The sequence below is a fragment of the Lynx rufus genome, unplaced genomic scaffold (assembly GCF_022079265.1).
Source record: "Lynx rufus isolate CCGP_SWC_20201006 ecotype Redwood Valley unplaced genomic scaffold, mLynRuf1.p SCAF_22, whole genome shotgun sequence".
Taxonomy (NCBI): domain Eukaryota; kingdom Metazoa; phylum Chordata; class Mammalia; order Carnivora; family Felidae; genus Lynx; species Lynx rufus.
This window is the reverse complement of record NW_025814837.1, coordinates 6,008,908-6,029,223: the sequence shown is the minus strand read 5'-3', so window position 1 is coordinate 6,029,223 and position 20,316 is coordinate 6,008,908. Positions and strand designations below refer to the sequence as shown.

Genomic DNA, 20,316 nt, shown 5'->3' with positions numbered 1-20,316 from the left:
TTTGGTGTTGTGCTGTAGATGAGTTAATCTCTTCATTGAGCGGGGAAATCATGTATGTTTCAGGGGAGTCTACCCTCTACTGGCTCATTTTGTTCCATTCCCGGGTAAAAAGGTTGTAACATTGGTAAAGGGCGTTACCAAGTATTTTCACAGGAGCAGGGCGGGTTTTATTTTACCCTCATATTTCTAGTGAAGGGCTGGCTTGAAGATTAACTGCGGTTCAAGGATGGATGGAGGTGCCAGCCCGGTCTGTCTAGCCAGTGACCTATCTTGACAACCACACACTGTGTGGTTGGAGAAGTATTTTGTTCTCTCCCCTGCTGGTTAATGAGCCCTGAGGATCAGGTATAGACAGCAAGATTAGAAGCACCTGTAGTAGCTACACTTTCCATGTACTCCTTCAAATTCTAACTAGTCCCCCTGGTGTGTGGCCTCTCCTTCAGGGTCTTCAGGTGGTAACTAAATGCCCCAAGGTCAGTGGTTCTCCCAGGGTGGTCCTGGGACCTGTGAGTTTGATTGAAATGCAGAAAGTTGGGCTTACCCCAGATCTACTGAATCCAGATCTGCAGCAGACGACTCCCTAGATTTCTGTGCACATTCCAGCATGAGAAGATTAAAGGTAATGTGCATCAACTGTTTACATTGCACTGTGGTTTTTTTTTTATGTTTATTTTTGAGAGAAAGACAGACAGAGATGGAGTGCGAATGGGGGAGAGGCAGAGGCAGACTGTGACACAGAATCTGAAGCAGGCTCCAGGCTCTGAGCTGTCAGCACAGTGTCTGATGTGGGGCTCAAACCCATGAATCTTGAGATCATGACCTGAGCCGAAATTGGACGCTTTACTGACTGAACCACCCTGGCATCCCTACACTGGACTGTTTTAAAGTAAACCCTGTCGGGGTGCCTGGGTAGCTAAGTCGGTTAAGTGTCCGACTTCGGCTCAGGTCATGATCTTGTGGTTCTTGAACTCAAGCCCCGCGTCGGGCTCTGTGCTGACAGCCCGGAGCCTGCTTCAGATTTTGTGTCTCCCTTCTCTCTGTGCCCCTCCCCTGCTCATGCTTGCGTGCGCGCGCTCTCTCTCTCTCTCTCTCTCTCTCTCTCTCTCTCTCTCAAAGTAAGTAAATGTTAAAGTAAACCCTGTCGTGTGACTGTTCCATCTGTGGATGATTCTCAGCCATGAGGCAACCTATGCCTCTCATTGCTTCCTTTTGTTGTTGATTTCTCGAGACCTTTTTCTGTTGACTTGTGCAATTCTTTTATTATGTGTTGCAGAAAGCGTGCAGTGCGAATTTGATGATTTCCTTTGCAACCAAAAATAGGATGTGGCTGTATCCCTTCTGTGTCCCTCATGCGCCACATACGGGACTGGACAGGGCAGAGTTGCTCTTTAAGTTCTTAATTCGTGAAGGTGCCGAAAAGTGCCTCCATGACTTACCGGCTGACTTTGCTTAAATTTAAGTGTCCTCTAAATACAGGTATTAACTGGTGAAATAAGGCTAAAATCTAGTAGTTTTAGATCCCAAAGAGAATAGGAGGGAAAAAAACAACAACAGGTCACCTCCTAATTTTCAGGCTAGGAGAAAAATGAAACAAATCTCTACTTCCTTGCACCACAAAGCAACAGTTAGGGTGCTTGGTTTTGTTCTAATGGCACCTTTATCCGCAGTCAGTGTTGGAGGGAGCCTCTAAGTGTGGTATAATGACGGGTCTCCATGTCTCTTTCCTGGGGAAAGAGCTTCAGCCCCTCGGGGGGTGTGGCGAAGGCTGGGGCCCTGCTGTCCGACCACAAAGATTACTGAGGACGTTTTCCATGCCTGTGGCTCTGGTCTGTGTGGAGTGAGGGCAGAGCCCAAGGGAGAGCCCGCTGGGGGCCCAAATGGAGCCACCCCTGCCAGCTTCCCATTCTTGGTTCTGTCACTATAAGTGCCACTCGCTCTCAGTGGTTGCCACAGAGATAATGGTTGACACGGAGGGTGTGGCTGAGACAGCCCCATAGCTTTTATCACTCACTTGAGTTTCTACTCCTGGAAATACATCTGCCTTTGGGAAGGAATGCAGGCTGCTATCTGTGCCTGCGGGAGTGTGCATGGAGCTTGGGCATGAGGGGGTGGGTGGATGGTCGATCGCCACGAGGCAAAGAGAACTTGAGCGCTTACAAAGGCCCCGTTCATCACCAACATGCCCTGCCTCTTGTGTACCACTCAGAAGTTTACTCACTTGCCCTGCCTGAAGTCCTCGAACCAGTGGTAGGTCGGCCCAGTTCCTGGTGATGTGAGGACTGCGCTGTGGTGTTAGAAGAACGTGCCTTTTTGCTTGTCATCTTCGGTCAGTGGCCTGTGGTTGTGACTCTTGCTTTTAAAGGCTCCCTTGGCTCAGCCTCCAGTGGGGGATTGCTGGAGAAGGCCCTGGGAGGGTGAGAGCCTGCCTGCGGAGCTGATCACGGTCCTGTGGGTAGTTGGGCTCTTCAGCTACTCCCAGCCCTCGCTCCCCACAAGTCCTTGTGGATCCAGGGGCTGCCCTAGTACTTTCGCTTTGCGGTGACTCAGGGGGAGCAGGTGAACCCCAGTGTGGAGCTCCTGCTCCTGAGGCAGAGACCCTAGAGGGGGAGGGAGTCAGAGTCCGCCAGATGTGAGCAGTGGGCCTAATAGGCAGATGGGGAGAGCGCTGCTGGAGTGCTTTAATTTGCTAACAAATGGCACCACCATGGTAAGACCCCACCCACATTCAGCGAACCTAAAACTTAGCATGATTACTGGTACAAAATGGCTGACATGGTGTTGGTCAGTGAGTCAGCCTACCATGAGTGTGATTGAAGACTGCTCCTGGAGTCAGCCTGTGTCTCATCTGGAGACATGGAACGATCCTGCCCATTCGTGGCTCCTCTCCTTGGCATCATAGGCTTGCAAAGGTTGCCTGGTGACCCCAGATGCTCTGACTTCTTGGGGTCTGTGGCATCTGTGTCCTCATCCTGAAATCTATTCCTGCCTTTATTTACCTGGATGACTCTGACTCCAGAATTGGGCTGGAAGTCTTAGCATCTGGAAACCTCCTTGAACTGCCAAGTTTACGGAACACCCTTTCCCCGCCGAGCCCTTCCCACACTGAACTGAACATACTTGTTGACAGATCTGTCCTATTAGACTCTCGGTTCCTCACGGGCGTGCCATCTTCTGTACGTCTTTGAGACTGAGATGCGCTCCTCCTTCCTGCTACGGTAACTGCCTGCAAGTGGCTCGGAGGCAGTAGCCCCTGTGCTCCATGATGGGAGAAGCTAGCTAGGCAGAGTTTACTTCATTAGGAGATACTGATGAAATATTAGGTTTAGAAAGACTGATTCCACAGAGGCTTCTATCCCTAGATTTTCTGGTTCTCTTCTGTGCAGTGGAAGTCTGCCTGAAACTTGAAGCCACACGCACAGTGTTTCCTAATTCTGTTCTCCACTATATTGGACTCTCTCAGCTGTTACCACGGAGGGGGCAAGAAGCTATGCTTGGGTCATTTTGCGTTTTGTCTGCAGCTCCTTGCTGCGGAGGCACGGACCTCGGCCTAGCCCTCCTTGGCACAGCCTGGAAATAAACACAGAGGGAAAGTGTCAGGAGCTCAGGAAGGACTGGCATGCAGTTTGTGCTTTTGATGTGTAGAAACCTTCAGTTCAGATGTGAGTTTTTTCAGGAGACAAAACCAGTATTTAAGGTTGGCTGTGCTTAATTGTAAAAATGCCATGCACACCTATGTTTATAGCAGCACTATCGACAATAGCCAAAGTATGGACAGAGCCTAAATGTCCATTGATGGATGAATGGATAAAGAAGAGGTGTGTGTGTATGTATATATATATGTGTATATATATATATATATATATATATATATATATATACACACACACACACACACAATGGAGTACTACTCGGCGATCAAAAAGAGGAAATCTTGCCATTTGCAACTACATGGATGGAACTGGAGGGTATTATGCTAAGCGAAATTAGAGAAAGACAAATACCATATGACTTCACTCATATGAGGACTTAAGAGACAAAACAGATGAACATAAGGGAAGGGAAGCAAAAATAATATAAAAACAGGGAGGGGGACAAAACAGAAGAGACTCATAAATATGGAGAAAAAACAGAGGGTTACTGGAGGGGTTGTGGGAGGGGGGATGGGCTAAATGGGTAAGTGGCACTAAGGAGTCTACTCCTGAAATCATTGTCACACTATATGCTAACTAATTTGGATGGAAATTAAAAAATAAATTATTAGGAAAAAATGCTGTGGTGCTTCTGGTCCTCACCCCGTGGTTGGTGAATAAAACTCTTATCAAAACAGTCATTTAAAAAACTCAGTCTTGGGTGCAGTTTTGTTTGTGTCCTAGGATACTTGCCATAGATGAATGGCTGTTGCCATCTTGAAAGACACTTAAAGGAAGAGTCTGGCCCCATGGGGTGGGTCAGGTGAACTGTGGAGTTTTGCCATCTCTGCTCGGTGACATGATTGATGCCAGATTGTTCCCTTTTGACCCCAGCTAATGATCCTTATCTTTTCTCGAGGGATTAGACATTCACTTCTTTTCCTCAAAATGTTTAGGACAGGGATGGTGAACATTTTCCCTGTCAAGAACCATTGACCCCAGGAAGGAAGAGGCTATCTCTTGATCCAGGGCAGTGATCGTGGTTGGAAAGGCACCCCCAGGGCCCAGCCAGGGCTCTCTGAGCTCAGGCGACCCTCTCAGCACGCAGTTAGAAAGCCCTGACAGATGACATTAGGTGCCCTGACAGATGACATTAGGTTCCCTGCCAGTCCCATGAAAGGCTTGCCTCTTCCTATGGAGAGTCTTGGGTATTTTTTAGAAACCTCATTGAAGCCTTTGGGGTGGAGAGGGAAGGAAAAGTAGTCTTTACTGAGCATTAAGATGTGATTTGCCGGGTGATTTGCCAACGTTATTGTGTTATCACATGACTTGAAAGTGTCGGATGTGTACTTCTAAAAGTGTTTCGCTCATAAAAAAAACCGAGGCACAGAGAGGAATTCCTTCTGAGTTGCAAACACTAATTTAGGAGTCTGCATAGCGATGTTGTCCCAGGCTATGGTGAAACAGTGCAGAAGGCTGAGGGCAAACCATAGCAGTGCACGGTGCAGGGCAAGGACCTTGCCAACTGGTGATGCAGGGGAGGGCAGGTGAAGGGAATACAGTGCCCTATGAGTGGGCAAGAGAGGAGGTCAGGGGCCCAGGGTGGCAGTTTCTGTGAGCAGAGGCTGGGAAGAATGAGGTACTTTGCAGAGACCAAGGCTAGGACAGTCCTGGCTACAACTGATACCTGGGTAAGAGGGTTGAGTGTTTTCCATGGGTGTCCTCAGGAGCTGGTGGGGTGGGTATGTGGTTTCTGGCCCTTGTCCTGAGGTGGTTTTCTTCTCCTAAGTTTTCTGCCTGGAGAGTAAAGCAGGGTTGGGCTTGACCCCTGATTTGGAGGGATAGTCTCCTGTGTATATCACCTGGGACTCTGGAAGCTTCCAGAAGAGCAGAGCAGGACTCCTTTGTTTAGGCAACCTCCCTTCTCTTTACGCCCTGCCAGTAGGGGGTGAGCAGGGTGCATGGCAGGGCAGTGACTGCCATTATGCTGTGGCCAGCTCAGGAGAAAAACACCCTCCACTCCAGCAAAATCAACTTAGCGCTGTGGTTTCCTTGTTACTAAAAGAGAACTAGAAAGAAGGGCACCTGGGTGATTTAGTCGGTTAAGCAATCAACTTCTGCTCAGGTCATGATCTAAAGGTTTGTGAGTTGGAGCCCCACATCAGGCTCTGTGCTGACAGCTGAGAGCCCGGAGCCTGCTTCGGATTCTGTGTCTCCTTCCCCTGCCCATGCTCTGTCTCTCTCAAAAATAAATAAACAAAAATAAAACCTTAAGAAAAGAGAACTAGAAAGAGAAATATATGTAACGTTGGAAGAACATACATCTAAATGTCTTAACTGAATTTGAAAAGGGAATGATACAAGCCTGTAAATAAAATATCTTGAGGTTCTCCAGATTCCTAATGAGCACAAAGGAAGAAGATGTAGCAGGAGAGGAGAGGAATAAAGCAGGGGGGCAGACAGCCAAGCCATTTATTAGAGAGGCAGAGGTGTGGGCCAATGAGTTCTGAAGTGACCTCTGAAGTAAAAGGTCCCCGTCACCTGTTTTTCACAGCACTGCTTGCCTCAGGGTGTTGGTGCTGCTTTTCAGATGATAATGATCTCATTACCCCTGGGTCAGCAGCCTTTTTAGAGGGGCACTGTCAAAGTGCTGACCCCTCTTGCCTCCTAGGGGGTTCTCTGGATTGGTCAAGGGGCTCAGCTTCTCCAAGGACTGGTGGGACTGCATGGTTGTGGATCCTTCTGTCTCTACATTCTTTGATACTGGGGAGAAAAGAAGTCACGTTAAGAAAAATTTATTTTAATGTTTATTTTTAAGAGGGAGGGAGAGCACGAATTGGGGAGGGGCAGAGAGTGGGGGGCGGGTACTGAGGATCCCAAGCAGGCTCAGAGATGACAGCAGGCAAGCCAATGTGGGGTTTAAACTCATGAACTGTGAGACCATGACCTGAGCCCGAAGTTTGATTCTTAACCGACTGAGCCAGGAAGGCACATTTTAAACAGAATTCCACTTTGTGAAGTGTCTTGCAGTGGCTGATCCGGCCTTTTTGCATCTGAGAAGGGACACTTTTGTGAAAGCGAAGATAGGAACAGACAGAAGTGTGCTTCCCTGGGGGCCAAAAGCTAGCCGGCTCCCTAAAATTCAGAGGGAGAAACAGTTGCCTACAAATGAAGTTGGAAGTGAAGGTACCTGGCTCTGCCTGGACCACCTTCTGACCATGAGGAAGGGGGCACAGTGACTCCCAAGGTAACAAGCAGGAAGGCGCGTGGAGCTGGGCAGATGGCGATGGTGATGGCGGGCAAGCAGCCAAACGTGCCCTCGGTCACCTGATTTTTAAGTCTGGGGCAGCCTCCTTAGTCAACAGCTCCTTGGAAGCTGTTTGCCACTTGAAGGGGGCCCTGCATGACAGGCGTCACAATATAGGTGAATACTAGGGGTTCTCAGAGGGTTTGGGAGATGCAGGAGGGTGTCATCAGGAGGAGGTGACTGGCGAGGGGTGAGGTGGAGGAAGCAGGGAAGCCATGGTCCAGGCCAGGGCTTGAAGGCTGGAGCGTGTGGCCTCTTCTGACCCCGGAGATTCCAGGATGGTATTCAGCTGTCCTGGGGGGTCCATGTCAGGGCAGAGGCACTGCTCGCTTGCAGCGATTGCCCATAGTGTCCCATGTCTGTGGGAGTGGTCTCCTCATGAGCCCGGTAGGCAAGCTGGAGATCTGGGGGTCCTTCACCCATCTCAGCCCACATTCAGCTCTGTCCCTAGATCACTCCCACATCAACCCCTCCTCGCCGTTCCCACTTGCTTGTCCCCACCTACCATCCCTTGCTCAGGCGACCTTTTACTTGCTTTTCAGCTCCTACCCACTCCCCATTCCACTTCCTCTGCCCTGGCTGCCTGTGCTGGCAGTGAGCTTGATAAAAATTTGTGTCAGTAGATTCCTTCCTGCTTGGAAATTCTTCCGGAGCCCTCCATCCCTGCCTGAGAGACGTGTGACGGTGTGGCAGCATGAGCCCCCTCTCTGCGAGGACTCTCCTTGTCTCTGGCCTCACAGCCACAGCCTGCCGGAGTGCTTTGTGCTCTTGGAACCTAGTGCTTCCTTCTGCAGCATCCAGGCTGCCCACCTGCTCTCTTCTCTTCCTTGGGTTCCCCTCTGCACCGCGCTTCTCGCCGGGGTTAACTTTTAGTCCTCGAAGTTTGTTCAGTGTCACCTCTTTTGAATCTGCTCCCCAGCCTCAGGGGGCACAGGTGTTGCCTGTCCTTCCTTGGTGGTCCCTTAGCATCACCATCAGGTTCTCACATAGCCTTGGCATTATTTGGGGGCATCTGTCTCCCTTACTCTGCTCTTGATGGCTGAGACCGTCTTCCTCCACCTTGGACACCCTGCTGCTCAGCATAACATCTGCTTAGTAGAGAAGCAATAAAGGATTCGTATAAAGATTACGTGACATGAATATTTACACTGTGATAACACTCCAAGGGAATTTGGTTTTAATAAGGTGGCCTTGAGCAGTCTTCTGTCTGCTCAGGACTCACAACCTCGCTATCATTCACTTGTAGCCTCTTTAGGTTGAATGGGCTGCCTCGGTGGGTGGGGGAGGGGTGCCCTCATGCATCCCTCCTCACCATCATCACCACCGCTCACTTCTCAGAACCGATGGCCAGAACAGAAGTCCTTGCTTTTGTATGTGTGTGAGTTTTCTCATTTTACACAGTGACATGAATGTCATGATTAGGACATGAGTTTCGGTGGCCCAGTTTATTTTTATTGTACAAACCGAACACACAGCTAGTTCCATGTCTACAAGCCATTCTCAGTTCCTTCCCCCGCCCTGCTGCTTAGGGCCTCCAATCCCAGTGCTGGGACCAGCAACCCTGTACCCCTCAGGTCTTAGTTTCTTCACCTGTGAAATAAAGATGCTGGGTTAGATCAGGCTGGGAAGCCGTGGTCCACACAATGTCCGGGAGCCCACGGGAAGTACCTGTACCCTTTGACATGAACGTTGTTGGTGACCTGTATATAACTTAACAATGAAACCATGACTTTGAAAAGTTTATACGTTGCTAGAAAAAGATGATTTCTAAAGTATCAGTGTGTTCCCTGGCAAATTTTCTACTATGCCACTTTGGTTTTTTGAAGTATCAACACATACTAAGGAAGCAACACTTGCGGGTTGAAGTGGGTTTTATTTGATGGTCATCAGTGTGTCGGTGGCACATTGAAAGTCATGGGAAGAATGGCCAGAGTGGAATTCTTTGGACTCACTCAATGCTGATGGGTGCTTGGGCCTGCAGACTTGCTGGGGAAACGGGGCATAACGTCAGCCTGGCCAGCGATTTCTGCAGGCGGTCTTGTGTCACTTTGCAGAGTTCCTCACCAGCGCTCTGATGGGTGGCTCTGAAAAGCCGATGTCACCCAGCCAATGCCTGGGTCGCTTCTCTTCGCTCCGCCTGAAAAATCACGATGGCTGTGTTCTCTGTAGCTGGTGCCAACGGAGTTTTAAATGGAGATGTGAGCATTTTGTCTATGAATAAATCTTCTTGGTATGATGTCTTTTGTGGCAGCCCAAGGTTTTATTTTTAAGTTTTTAAAAAATGGTTACTTTTGAGAAAGAGAATAGGGAAGGGGCAGAGAGAGGGGGGGACAGAGGATCCAAAGCAGGTCCCAAACTGACAGAAGTGGGCCTGATGTGGGGCTTGAACTCACGAACTGTGAGATCATGACCTCAGCCGAAGTCAGACGCTCAACTGACTGAAACACCCCTGTGGCAGCCCAAGGTTAAGAGGAAACTTACTATCTTGTTACTCTGTGCAGAGGAGGGCCTCCTGGGTCTTGGTCCAAGCTCTCCCATAGAATGCTTGCTTAATGTGTTTGGCACTTGGTGAGAGAAGGGTGCTGAAATTATTAGCCCTAAGTCAGTGATTTTTATGGGTCTTGAAGCATGATGTTCTAGAATGATCTTTCATTTTCCTACTTCCCTTGTCACACTCACAGATGCCTTGGGTTCCTCCCCTCCACATTCTGTCACTAACTTAAATAGGTTCTCCCTCTCCCTCCCCCCCCCCTTCTTTTTATCGATTCATTCTAACCTCCTGGTCTGCTTTCCCCACACGAGGTTTTCGTCACTGTGCTCTTGGCTGAGCAGGCAGCACAGGAACTCTCTGGCTGTGCCTGTCAGCACTGATGTTTGCGGGCCATGCAGCTTTCCTTCCCAGTGATGGAACAGGAATGGTCCCTAATGACCTTTAATTAATTTGCCCTCGGCTCATTATTGTAAGCTGGTTTAAAGTATGATGCATTAATTGTGTCTCTTAAAGGAACAGGTTTCATTTTAAAAGGCATGAATTATGGAGACAAAAGATAGGGGTAGTTATTCTGCTGATGCCTCCTTTCCCCACCAAATGGAGGCTCAAAATAGTCTTTCACTCAAAGGCTAGTGCTATACAAATGACTGCATCCTGGGCAGATTGAGTTTGGAAGAAGGTGGAGAATAAACACATATTGGCCAACCACGGGCTGTACTTGACTTTAATAAGAATGGATGCATCATTGGCCCATTACAGCCTTGCTCACTACTGGAGCTGGCCCGGCCTCTCCCATGGGACCTTCTGCCACCAGAGCTCTCAAGACTTCTGTCCACCCTTGGGGCCGTGCTGATGGAAGGCGGGATTCCTCTTTGCATACCTCCCACCTGGCTGTCTCCAAGCTTGGTGAGAATGGCAAATCTTCTGGACTCCAATCTGAACCCAGGCCTCCTTTTTACACATAAGGTTTCAGTTTTGAGTTGACATGTGTTTTTTTGATACTTGCCACTTCTTACATGGGCATCTTCTTCCCCAGTGCTCTGACTTAGGACTCTTAAGCTGAGTCTGGGGCGGCCAGATCTGTCTTTTCTTGTCCCCCCATCCTCCCCAGTAGAGGCTGCATGCTCTTTAGCATGTGTTCACAATGTAGGCGGACAAAGAGGAAAAGGGAGAGAGGCTCTGTGAGCTCCTGGGAGAAGCCTCTGGAGATGCCCTCTTACTGGCATAGGGTGGGCTCTGGGCCTCTCTCCCTGCTCTACATTTGATGCCCTCTCTCTTTTGTGTTAGCTGACTTTCAGGCAGTAGGGATGTATGAAATTCCCTCTCTCGGGATATGGGACCCATTAGAACAGTCTGCACAGTGGATTGGGTGTGTGGGAGAGTAAGAGGACCTCCGAGCTCTGTTTCCTCCTTCATAGGCTGAAGCCCAGTGTGCACATGGATGTGCACGCATGAGGATGCACACAGAGAGCAGAGGCTGTGGACACGGAGGGCAGAGCAAGGGAGTGCCACGGTTCTCAGTCACCCCTCTGTAAGGAAGCCTTGCGTGTACTCCTGTAAGCCCTGATTAAGACTCACACCTGAACTCTGCATAGACTGCTGCTTCTAAAGGAGGAGTGATTGATGTGGATGCATCCAGGAGCTATGTCAGACATACCCTCAAGAAGCTACCAGGCCAGTCGTATTCCTAGGTGAGCCCTGCACACTCTAGTCTAACTTGAAAGGGAGGCCTGCACAACCATGGTGAGTCTGACTTCCCGTATGGTGAGGCCTGGATGTGACACAAATACAACACTTAGTTTCTTGAACTCCAGAGAGTGGCCAGCAGTTAAAGCTCGAGCCCATGCCTCCCGTGGCATGGGTAGCCCTGAATCGAGGAAGCTGGGACCTGGGCGGTAGGAAGGAATGTTTCTCCTTTGGCCTGTGTGGGCTGCTCTTGAATGACACCAAAAGGCTATCAGTAGTCACTGGTTTGAGCCCAATACCTGATGTGATGAAATGTCTGCTGGCTGGTCCTCTACCAGCAGGAGTTGTGTGTGCCTCTCAATGTGATAAAGGATATAGGTATGCTTCATTTTATTGCACATGATTGCACTTGGCAGATGGTACGATTTTCTTTACAAATTTGAAAGTTTTATGGCAACCCTGTGTCAAGCAAGTCTATTGGTGCCATTTTTCCAACAGCATTTGCTCGCTTCATGTCTCTGTCATATTTTGGTAATTCTCACAATATTTCAAACTTTTTTATTGTTATATCTATTACGTTGATTTGGAATCAGAGATGACTGCTGAAAGCTCAGATGGTTAGCTTTTTAGCAATAAAGTTATTTTTAAATTAAGATATGTACATTGTTTTTTTTTAGATGTAATATTATTGCACACTCAATAGATGATAGTATAGTGTCAGCGTAACTTGTATATGCACTGGGAAACCACAAAATTCTCTTGACTTGCTTTATTGTGATAGTTACTTGATTGCATTGTTTGGGAATTGAACTTGGGATATCTCCAATGTATGCCTGTATGTCACTTACAAATGTGCTTGGTTCCTAATCCTATTTGTTCTAGGTAAACACTGGTGTCTCCTAAAATGTATGTGAAGAAACAATAGAACATGTTAGGATGAGTATAGAGGCTATCTGGTATCACTATGTTTTAAAAATAGAGGGCAATTTTGAGTTTTAATTAAGCACTGTAATTTCATTTTACCCCATGATCTTGGTTCTTTAAGAAAGGCAATATAAATGATCTTATCAAAATCAGAGTAATACCTCTTGGGATAACTAATTGGTCCTTTTAATTTCAACCACAGTGGTGAGGATTTCCGTGTTTTCATGTTATAGAGACCGATGCATGACATTTGTAAAAATATCAGCTGCATAGAAAAAACAAAAAAGGTTTTGCAGTACTTGGGGAGAAGATACCTTGGTCCATAAAAGTGAAACATCACTGCTAATCACTTCCATGAATGGTTAAAAAAAAAACCAAAAAGGGGCTCCTGGGTGGCGCAGTCGGTTAAGCGTCCGACTTCAGCCAGGTCACGATCTTGCAGTGCGTGAGTTCGAGCCCCGCGTCAGGCTCTGGGCTGATGGCTCAGAGCCTGGAGCCTGTTTCCGATTCTGTGTCTCCCTCTCTCTCTGCCCCTCCCCCGTTCATGCTCTGTCTCTCTCTGTCCCAAAAATAAATAAACGTTGAAAAAAAAATTAAAAAAAAAAACCAAAAAACTACAATTTAACAGATGCCAGATTGGAAGAATTTCTGGTCTAGACCTCATGGAGTGCTTTTAACATATGGAATAAAAACATTTTGCCCTTTAAAGGACATTTCAGCCAAAATATGTAATATTCTTAAATAAGATGGCTGATCTTTTGAGATTTGTTATTAAAAAGGCAAAACTACATTAAAATATGTGAATCTTTCTCTGAAGTTTGTAGTGAGAATTCTCTGGCATTAAAGAATTATTGGGGAACTTTACTATTTCATTAAATAATTATTCCAAACAGCTGAATGAATGAATGAATAAAATTAATAACTATAAATAGTCTTATTTTTTAATTAAGGACAATTGAAATAGAAAGACTTTTCAAATAGAAATTGTGGTTTGTTTTAATTAAGAGAGACTTGGCAAAAAAAAGAGTTTTTTGGCACCACTCAAAGATATTTTTGGCATTTGTACAAGCATGTTTCTCATCAAAGGGTGGAAGGCACCATCAGGCCCCCCTGAGGTCTTCTGTTCTAGTGCCACCACAGAGTCCTTTGTGATGTCCTAGATGCTAAAAATGTGTGGTGGATGCATATCAACTAAAAGAGAGGTTATCAGACTAGATAAAAACAATTGCAACTATAACTACGAGAAACTCTACACCATGCAAATACTAACCAAAAGTGACCACTGAGATACCACCTTGTACCTGTCAGAACTGCTACAATTAACAACTGAGGAAACAACAGATGGTGAGGATGCCAAGAAAGGGGAACCCTTTTGCACTGTTGGTGGGAATGAAACTGGTGCAGCTGCTCTGGAAAAAAGTATGGAGGTTCCTCAAAAAGTTAAAAAAAAAAAAAAAAAAGAATTACCCTGCGACCCATCAGTGGCACTACTAGGTATTTATCCAAAGGATACCAAAATGCTGATTTGAAGGGACCCATGCCCTCCAATGTTCATAGCAGTGCTATCAACAATAGCCAAAGTATGGAAGGAGGCCAAATAGCCATTGATGGATGAATGGATAAAGAAGATGCGGTTTATCTATATACAATGAAATATTACTCAGTGATCAACAAAAATGAAATCTTGCTATTTGCAACATGGATGGAACTTGAGTGTATTATGCTAAGCAAAGTCAGTCAAAGACAATGAGACAAATCATATGATTTCACTCATGTGGAATTTAAGAAACAAAGCAGATGGACATAGGGGAGGGGAAGAAAAGATAAAGATGGAGGCAAGCTATAAGAGACTCTTAAATGTAGACAGCAAACTGAGGATTGCTGGAGGGAAGGTGGGGGGGGATGGGCATTAAAGAGGGCACTTATTGAGGGTGCCTGGGTGGCTCAGTTGGTTGAGCGTCCACCTCTTGATTTCTGCTCAGGTCATGATCTCAGGGTTTGTGGGTTTGAGCCCCGCATTGGGATGCATTCTGACAGTGTAGAGCCCACTTGGGATTCTATCTCGTTCCCTCTCTCTGCCCCTCCCTCCTCATGTGCAGACTCTCTCTCTCAAAATAAACTTGAACAAAAAGAGGGCAACTTCTTGGGATGAGCACTGGGTGTTATGTGTAAGCAATGAATCATTAAATTGTCCTGAAACCAATACTACACTATATGTTAACTAACTCGAATCTAAATGTTTTTAAAAATTCCAAAAAAAAAAGGAGGGTGATATACTCTATTATGTAAGTTTGAGAAATGAAGAAAGGCAAAATAAAAAGTTCTTATCATCTTGTTAAAAAAAGAAACTAGAAATCGGTAACAAAAAGATACTTGGAAAATTCCTAAATATTTGGAAGTTAAACAGTGTACTTCTAAATAAGCCATAGGTGTAAACAAACAAACCAACACATTTTGAGTGGAATGAAATACTCATCATTCATTCAATTTTGAACTGAATTAAAACAAAAACAGTGTATCAAATTTTGCAGAGTGTAGCCAAAGCTGTGCTTAGGGAGATGTTTATAGCACTAACTACTTACATTAGAAAAGAAGAAAGGTTTCAAATCAGTCGTTTCAATTTCCACCTTAAGAAAGTAGGAAAAAAGAACAAATTAGGCCAAAAGCAAGCAGAAGGAGGAAAATGATATAAAAATTAGGAAAGGAAAGAACAATGAAATCAAAAGTTGCTTGAAAAGAGCAATAAAATGTGATATATCTTTAGCCAGACCAAGTTAAAGGGAAGAAAGACACAGATTACCAATAACAGGAATAAGAGAGGAGATTGCTAAAGTCAATAAAAGGATGATCGGGAATATTATGAACAACTTTATGCCCATACATTGAACAACTTAGGTGAATTGGAAAACATTCCTTGAAAGATACAAATTATTAAAGTTCATTCAAGAAGAAATAGAAGAGCCTTATACTAATTGAAGAGATTGAATTCATATTTGAAAACCTTCCAATAAGGAGAACTCTTGGCCCAGGTAGCATCACTGGAGAATTCTGCCAAACATTTAAGGAATATATAATACCAACTCTATACAGACTTGCTCTGAAAGTCGAAGAGGAGGGAATACTCCCAGCTCATGAGATCAGCATTGCCTCAACATCAGGACCATTAAAAGGAAACAAAACTACATACACATCAATATGCTTCATGAATATAGATGAAAAATATCCTCAACAAAATATTGTCATTTTCAGCTAAATTTGAATTTTTTTTTTACCTGATTTTGACTATCATACCAAGTACTAAAACCTTAACAACCTGAACACAACTAACCATCATTTTCATTCACATGAATCAGAAGCCAGGACAGATCATTGGTAACTAAAGGAGGCTCTGTGATAGTGTGAATTCACTTAAGACTATTTCTGCTGGTTACCTAGTGGTATATATGCAAGAAAGTCTACCGCGAGCCTTACCACCTTATAAAGAGGTACTTGGAATTGACTCTGTCTTCTGATCCTCTTCCTGGATAAGATAAATCTGCCCTTCTTCTTGATTTCTATAGCCCCATACTTGCATCTGGTAGATTTGTTCTTATTTATTAGAAGTGGTAGTGGCAAAACCCAAACTTTGAGAAATCTGAGATGTTAGCTGTGGAAACTGAACAAGTGATCGCCCCGAGGACCAGACCCAGGGGTGATGCAGTTAACTCCATTTATTTATTATTTAATGTATTTTGAGGCCATGCAGACATTTTAGAAGTCAACTTGAAAGTTGTCTGGGCTTCATGTCTTAGGGTCTATGATAAACTAGATGTTCATTTTAGGGGTGGTTGATTCCTCTAGAGTTTTCTCAGATACTTGTTTTTAGGAAGACAATGCATACTCTCTTAATCAAAACTCTTCATAATAAGTGATCATCAACTGTATATTGTATAGACGTGGTAGATTCCATGGTGGTCAAACAATGAGAAGGCCTTGGGGTCAGACACCACAGACCTCCCAATCTGACGTAATCTAGCCTCTGCCACTTACTGGGTGTCTTCATAGGTTTTGAGTCTGGAGGAACCTGACCCCTGCCCAAGTTGCCTGGAGAAAACCAGTGTCTGCAACGCAGTGAGGGAGGCGGCCAAGGCTGCATGATCAAGGGCTTGATGGGTCATACAGAGGATCTTGGGTTTCATTCTCCGTGCAGGGGCAGCCATTGAAGGGTTTAAATAGGAGCGGTGATGTCATCAGGTGGTCACCCAATCCTTCTGGCCTTGGTCTGGAAAGTGGATGGGAAGAGGTCAAGATGTCTGTGGGGAGGCCTTTGGAGGAAGTTACCACCATAATTGCTGAGTCCCACCTGCCCTACATCCTCCTGAATCTAAAGTGGGAGCCTGTTCACTTTCAGAGCTACTGTGCAAAATGGGAATATTCTTCTCATGAGCAGACTTCTGCCAACTCTTTTAGACCTGTGTATTCCATGGCCTTCCACTCAAGTCTATGACATAAGCAGAGAATGTGATTCTGGGCATTGCCCCCCATATGCTGAAATTGAAGCTCAGAATGGCCAGCCACCAGAATAACACTGCTATTGACTACTTTATTCTTAACGTTTTAAATGCTTTGGTATCTGCCTTTGTCCTATCAGTGTTTGGCATAACACAAAACTTTCATCCTCTAAGTCTATTGTTACCTGTTCTCATTTTATAGACCAGGAAATCCAAGGCTTAGAAGTAGACTACTTTGTTCAAGGTCATCTCCCAAGTAGGTGGTGACACCAGCTTTGAAATGCAGGCTGACTGCTTAGTTGTTGCTCTTATTAAGTTCACTCTTCACTACCTGGTGCCTAGAACAGTTCCTGGCAGACACTCAGGAAATACATGTTGGGTGCTCTGTATTGGGAAAGCCTGGTGCCCGATGTGAGGAACCTGACCTGCCAGCAGAATCACATGGGTCAGGGCCACTCTAGAGTTGTGTGAAGCTGAGTACTCTGCACTCCCAGGCCTTCTGTGTAGACCGGGATAACTGGTTTCTCCCCTCCTCCTATGTGCCCTCGGCACTTTGCAGCTCTCCTCCGCTGGCTAACTAGTAATTGTGGCATATTCATTCATCTTCCTGTCATGTTGGGACCTCTGGAGGTTGGGTGTTAGGTTGGGGTCACCTCCTTATTCGCTGGGCCTGACCTAACGAGAATGTGTTAAATATGACTGAGGGGAACACGGGGGTTGTAGGAGTTGGCCTGCATCTTGAGCCAGAGAAGCCTGACACAGGGCTCCTCTGTCTGCCTGGCTCAGGGCCAGACCCATTCTTGAACATGAGTGAGAGCCCAGGAGCAGGCAGAGCAGAGGCTGCTTAGAGGGTCATCGCCAAGACATCCAGTCCTTAATCCAGCACAGCGTCCTGTGCTGCCCTTGGATCTTTAAGGCCCTTGACCGTTAGATCCCAGGAAGAAGAGGTCCCTCAAAGCTGAGCCCAGCTGCAGAAAGCACAGTGGTGCTGGGGCTGTGAGGCCAGGAAGGAGGGAGGCGGGAGGATGCATTCCATCATGACTGTGTTCATTTGCCGGATATAGTTGGCTATCGAGTACAATGGTCTACAAACAGCTGGGACTAGAAGTCTGGAGAGAGGGAGGGTGGTGGCTGAGGGTGCACGTGGGGTGTTGGTCTCTAAAACTCACTCATCCCCTCTTCCGGCCACCTGTAGCAGCCTAGACTGTTCCTTGTACCATCTGAGGTGAGGTCTGTATCTTAACTGGATCCAGTCCCCTCACCTCTGCAGTGGACATTCTGTTCATTGTTCGTGTTCTCTCTGTGTCTTTACCCTTGATTGCGTCAGTTTAATTAATTTTATATGTTATGTTTTTTATTTCAGAAAAACTGTACAACTCCAGTGGGCGAGATTTAAGAAGGGCCCTTTTCTCCCTGAAGCAGATATTTCAGGTAAAAAGACAAGTGTTCTCACAGGTCCTGTTTTTTGTATTGCTTATGGAATCAGATACAAACCTATTTCTGCCTCTTACTGGTTACGGAAAGAAAAGTTCCTTTCGATTAAAATGTCAATTAGGTCAGAGTCTCAGTTGAGACTATTTTTACCCTATTAAATATTTCAAACATAAGTAAAGACGACTTTACCAAATCATGTTTTTCCATACTGACTTCAGATTTTTAAAAAGAAAAACCTACTGCAGATATAATTGAGGTCTTGCGTTGTCCCCAGTACTAACCATCTTCCTCCCACCCCAGGCCCCCTCTGTATCCATGTTTCCATGCTGTTGGTGAATATTCACCAAGAGTATGTATATCCTTTGTTAACTTCATACATGTTATGCTGCATGGATCATACTCCAGCTTATTTAGTGAAAACGGGATAGATGTAGGCGTGACTGACATAGCTCTGAGTCGTCTATTGTATGAATAAAGCATAATTGGCTTTGTTCACTCTTCTATTGGTTTATTCCTAATGTTGGCTATTTTAGCAACCATGCTGCTGTGGATGTGTCCCTTGTGCACACATGCAGGGTCCATTTTATCCTTTCTTCCTAAGCCTTCCCTCTTCCCCTGCCTTGAGAAAGTCCCGGGCCTAGTGAAGAAGGCCAGGACAGGAGAGCAGGCAAGCTGAGAGACTCTCACTTGTGAGCAGCCAAGAGGAGAGAGGGACAGAGCCAGGAGAGGAGGGGGAGGCTGCTGTCTGGGCAGAGTCAGGAGGTAGCACGTGCACTGAGTGTCTGTATATTCCTAGGGTATATCCCTCTTCTCTTCAGTTCCCGTCTTAGCCATATTCTTAAAAAGTTTTGTCAGTGATAGTTTTTTTTATTTTTATTTTTTATTTTTTTAATATTTTTTTTTTGAGAGAGATGGAGCACAAGCAGGGGAGGGACAGAGAGAGAGGGAGACACAGAATCCAAAGCAGGCTCCAGGCTCTGAGCTGTCAGCACAGAGCCCGACATGGGGCTCAAACTCACGCACCATGAGATCGTGACCTGAGCCACAGTTGGATGCTTAACTGACGGAGCCACCCAGGCACCCTGTCAGTGATAGTTCTGCCAGAGTGGCAGTTCCCCTTCATGGATGTCTTCCTGAGAGGGGACTGGCAAAAAGGCCAACAGTCCATCCCATCTGCACATTCTCATCCTGTTGTTCCTGAAATGTGTTCAGTCATGCCCTTAACCTTCTCCCAGAGCAGAGTCCCTTCTCCGTGTTAACATATCTGGACATGAACCCTCTTGGCTCTTCCAATAGTTATGGTGGTGAGCCTACCCTGTCATTGCTCCTCATGCTGCCATGTCTCTGAAACACCTTGCGGTTGGGGTCTACCATGGTTCAGACCGGTTCTTCTGGAAAAATGGCAACATCTGTCCATGGGCACTGCCTGCTTTTGGTTCTCTCCATCTCAGTCTGTTCTTTCTACCAGAGGGGTTTGAGGAAGGCCTTCTCTTGCTGGTCCCATGTAGCCTTCTAGATTACATCTGAATTTCTCAGTCTAACGTGAAGCCCTCGTGGAAGCCTCTGCTGCCCAATTCTCTGCCCTTGGCTGCATCTTAAATTCTATTCATGGGTGCATTCTGGGAGCAAGCTGTACCCTTCCTTTTCTGCACCTTTTCCCCTGGATCTATTGCTTCTATCCCATAATGTGTTGCCACCCCACATCCACTCTCCATGTCTCTCGGTTGACCTCCTGGTGTCTCCTCTTGCTAGTGCCCTTCTCCCTAAATGAGTCCTTCCAGTGCCTCCAAATACCTTTGAAGTTCTCTGAGCTTACTTGTAGTATAGAACTTACGGTACTTGTCTGAGTCTAGCTGTCTGCAAGCTCCCTGGATTTCATCACTGAGTCTTTGGGGCCAAGCACAGTATCTGGGGCTGTGTAAGCAATGGGTGAATTGGATAGCCTTCTAGCAGATGTGTATGTCGTTAGTCTTTCTGGTTTCTAATTTAGTAAACACTATACTAATTGTCCCAAAGTTCCATCTGTATCTCCTTGTTCCTTAGCCAAACAAAACGAAACTTGTTTACCTTTGATGACATCCTTCTCTTTAACTCAGATCCCCAGCTGCAGTTGGGCTGGACCCTCACTGTACCACCAGAGGGCCAGGCTCATGCCATTTCTCGTCCTAATTCATTTAGTTTCTCAGCCTGCCTGATGTTTCTGTTCAGCTTTGACTTCTTTCAAAACCTGTGTTCACCTCATTGAGTATCCAGTTGCTGGCAGAAACTGAAGAGAGAGGAGTCAGTTATTCCAAGTGACTTTAAAACATTGTGATTTGTGTGCTTTGAGTAGATATATTCTTTTTTTTTTTAATT

The 20,316-nt window shown here is 46.0% G+C and overlaps 1 protein-coding gene across 3 annotated transcripts in view; it reads left to right on the top strand.

Moving 5' to 3' along the window:
* The window catches only part of FHOD3 (formin homology 2 domain containing 3), a 475,398-nt gene that overhangs the window by 187,325 nt on the left and 267,757 nt on the right, over positions 1 to 20,316 (top strand). For all 3 annotated transcript variants that reach the window (XM_047087059.1, XM_047087061.1, XM_047087060.1), the window contains exon 4: positions 17,891 to 17,958. In XM_047087059.1, coding sequence (XP_046943015.1) covers positions 17,891 to 17,958 — 68 coding nt within the window. The remainder of the gene's footprint in view (positions 1 to 17,890; positions 17,959 to 20,316) is intronic.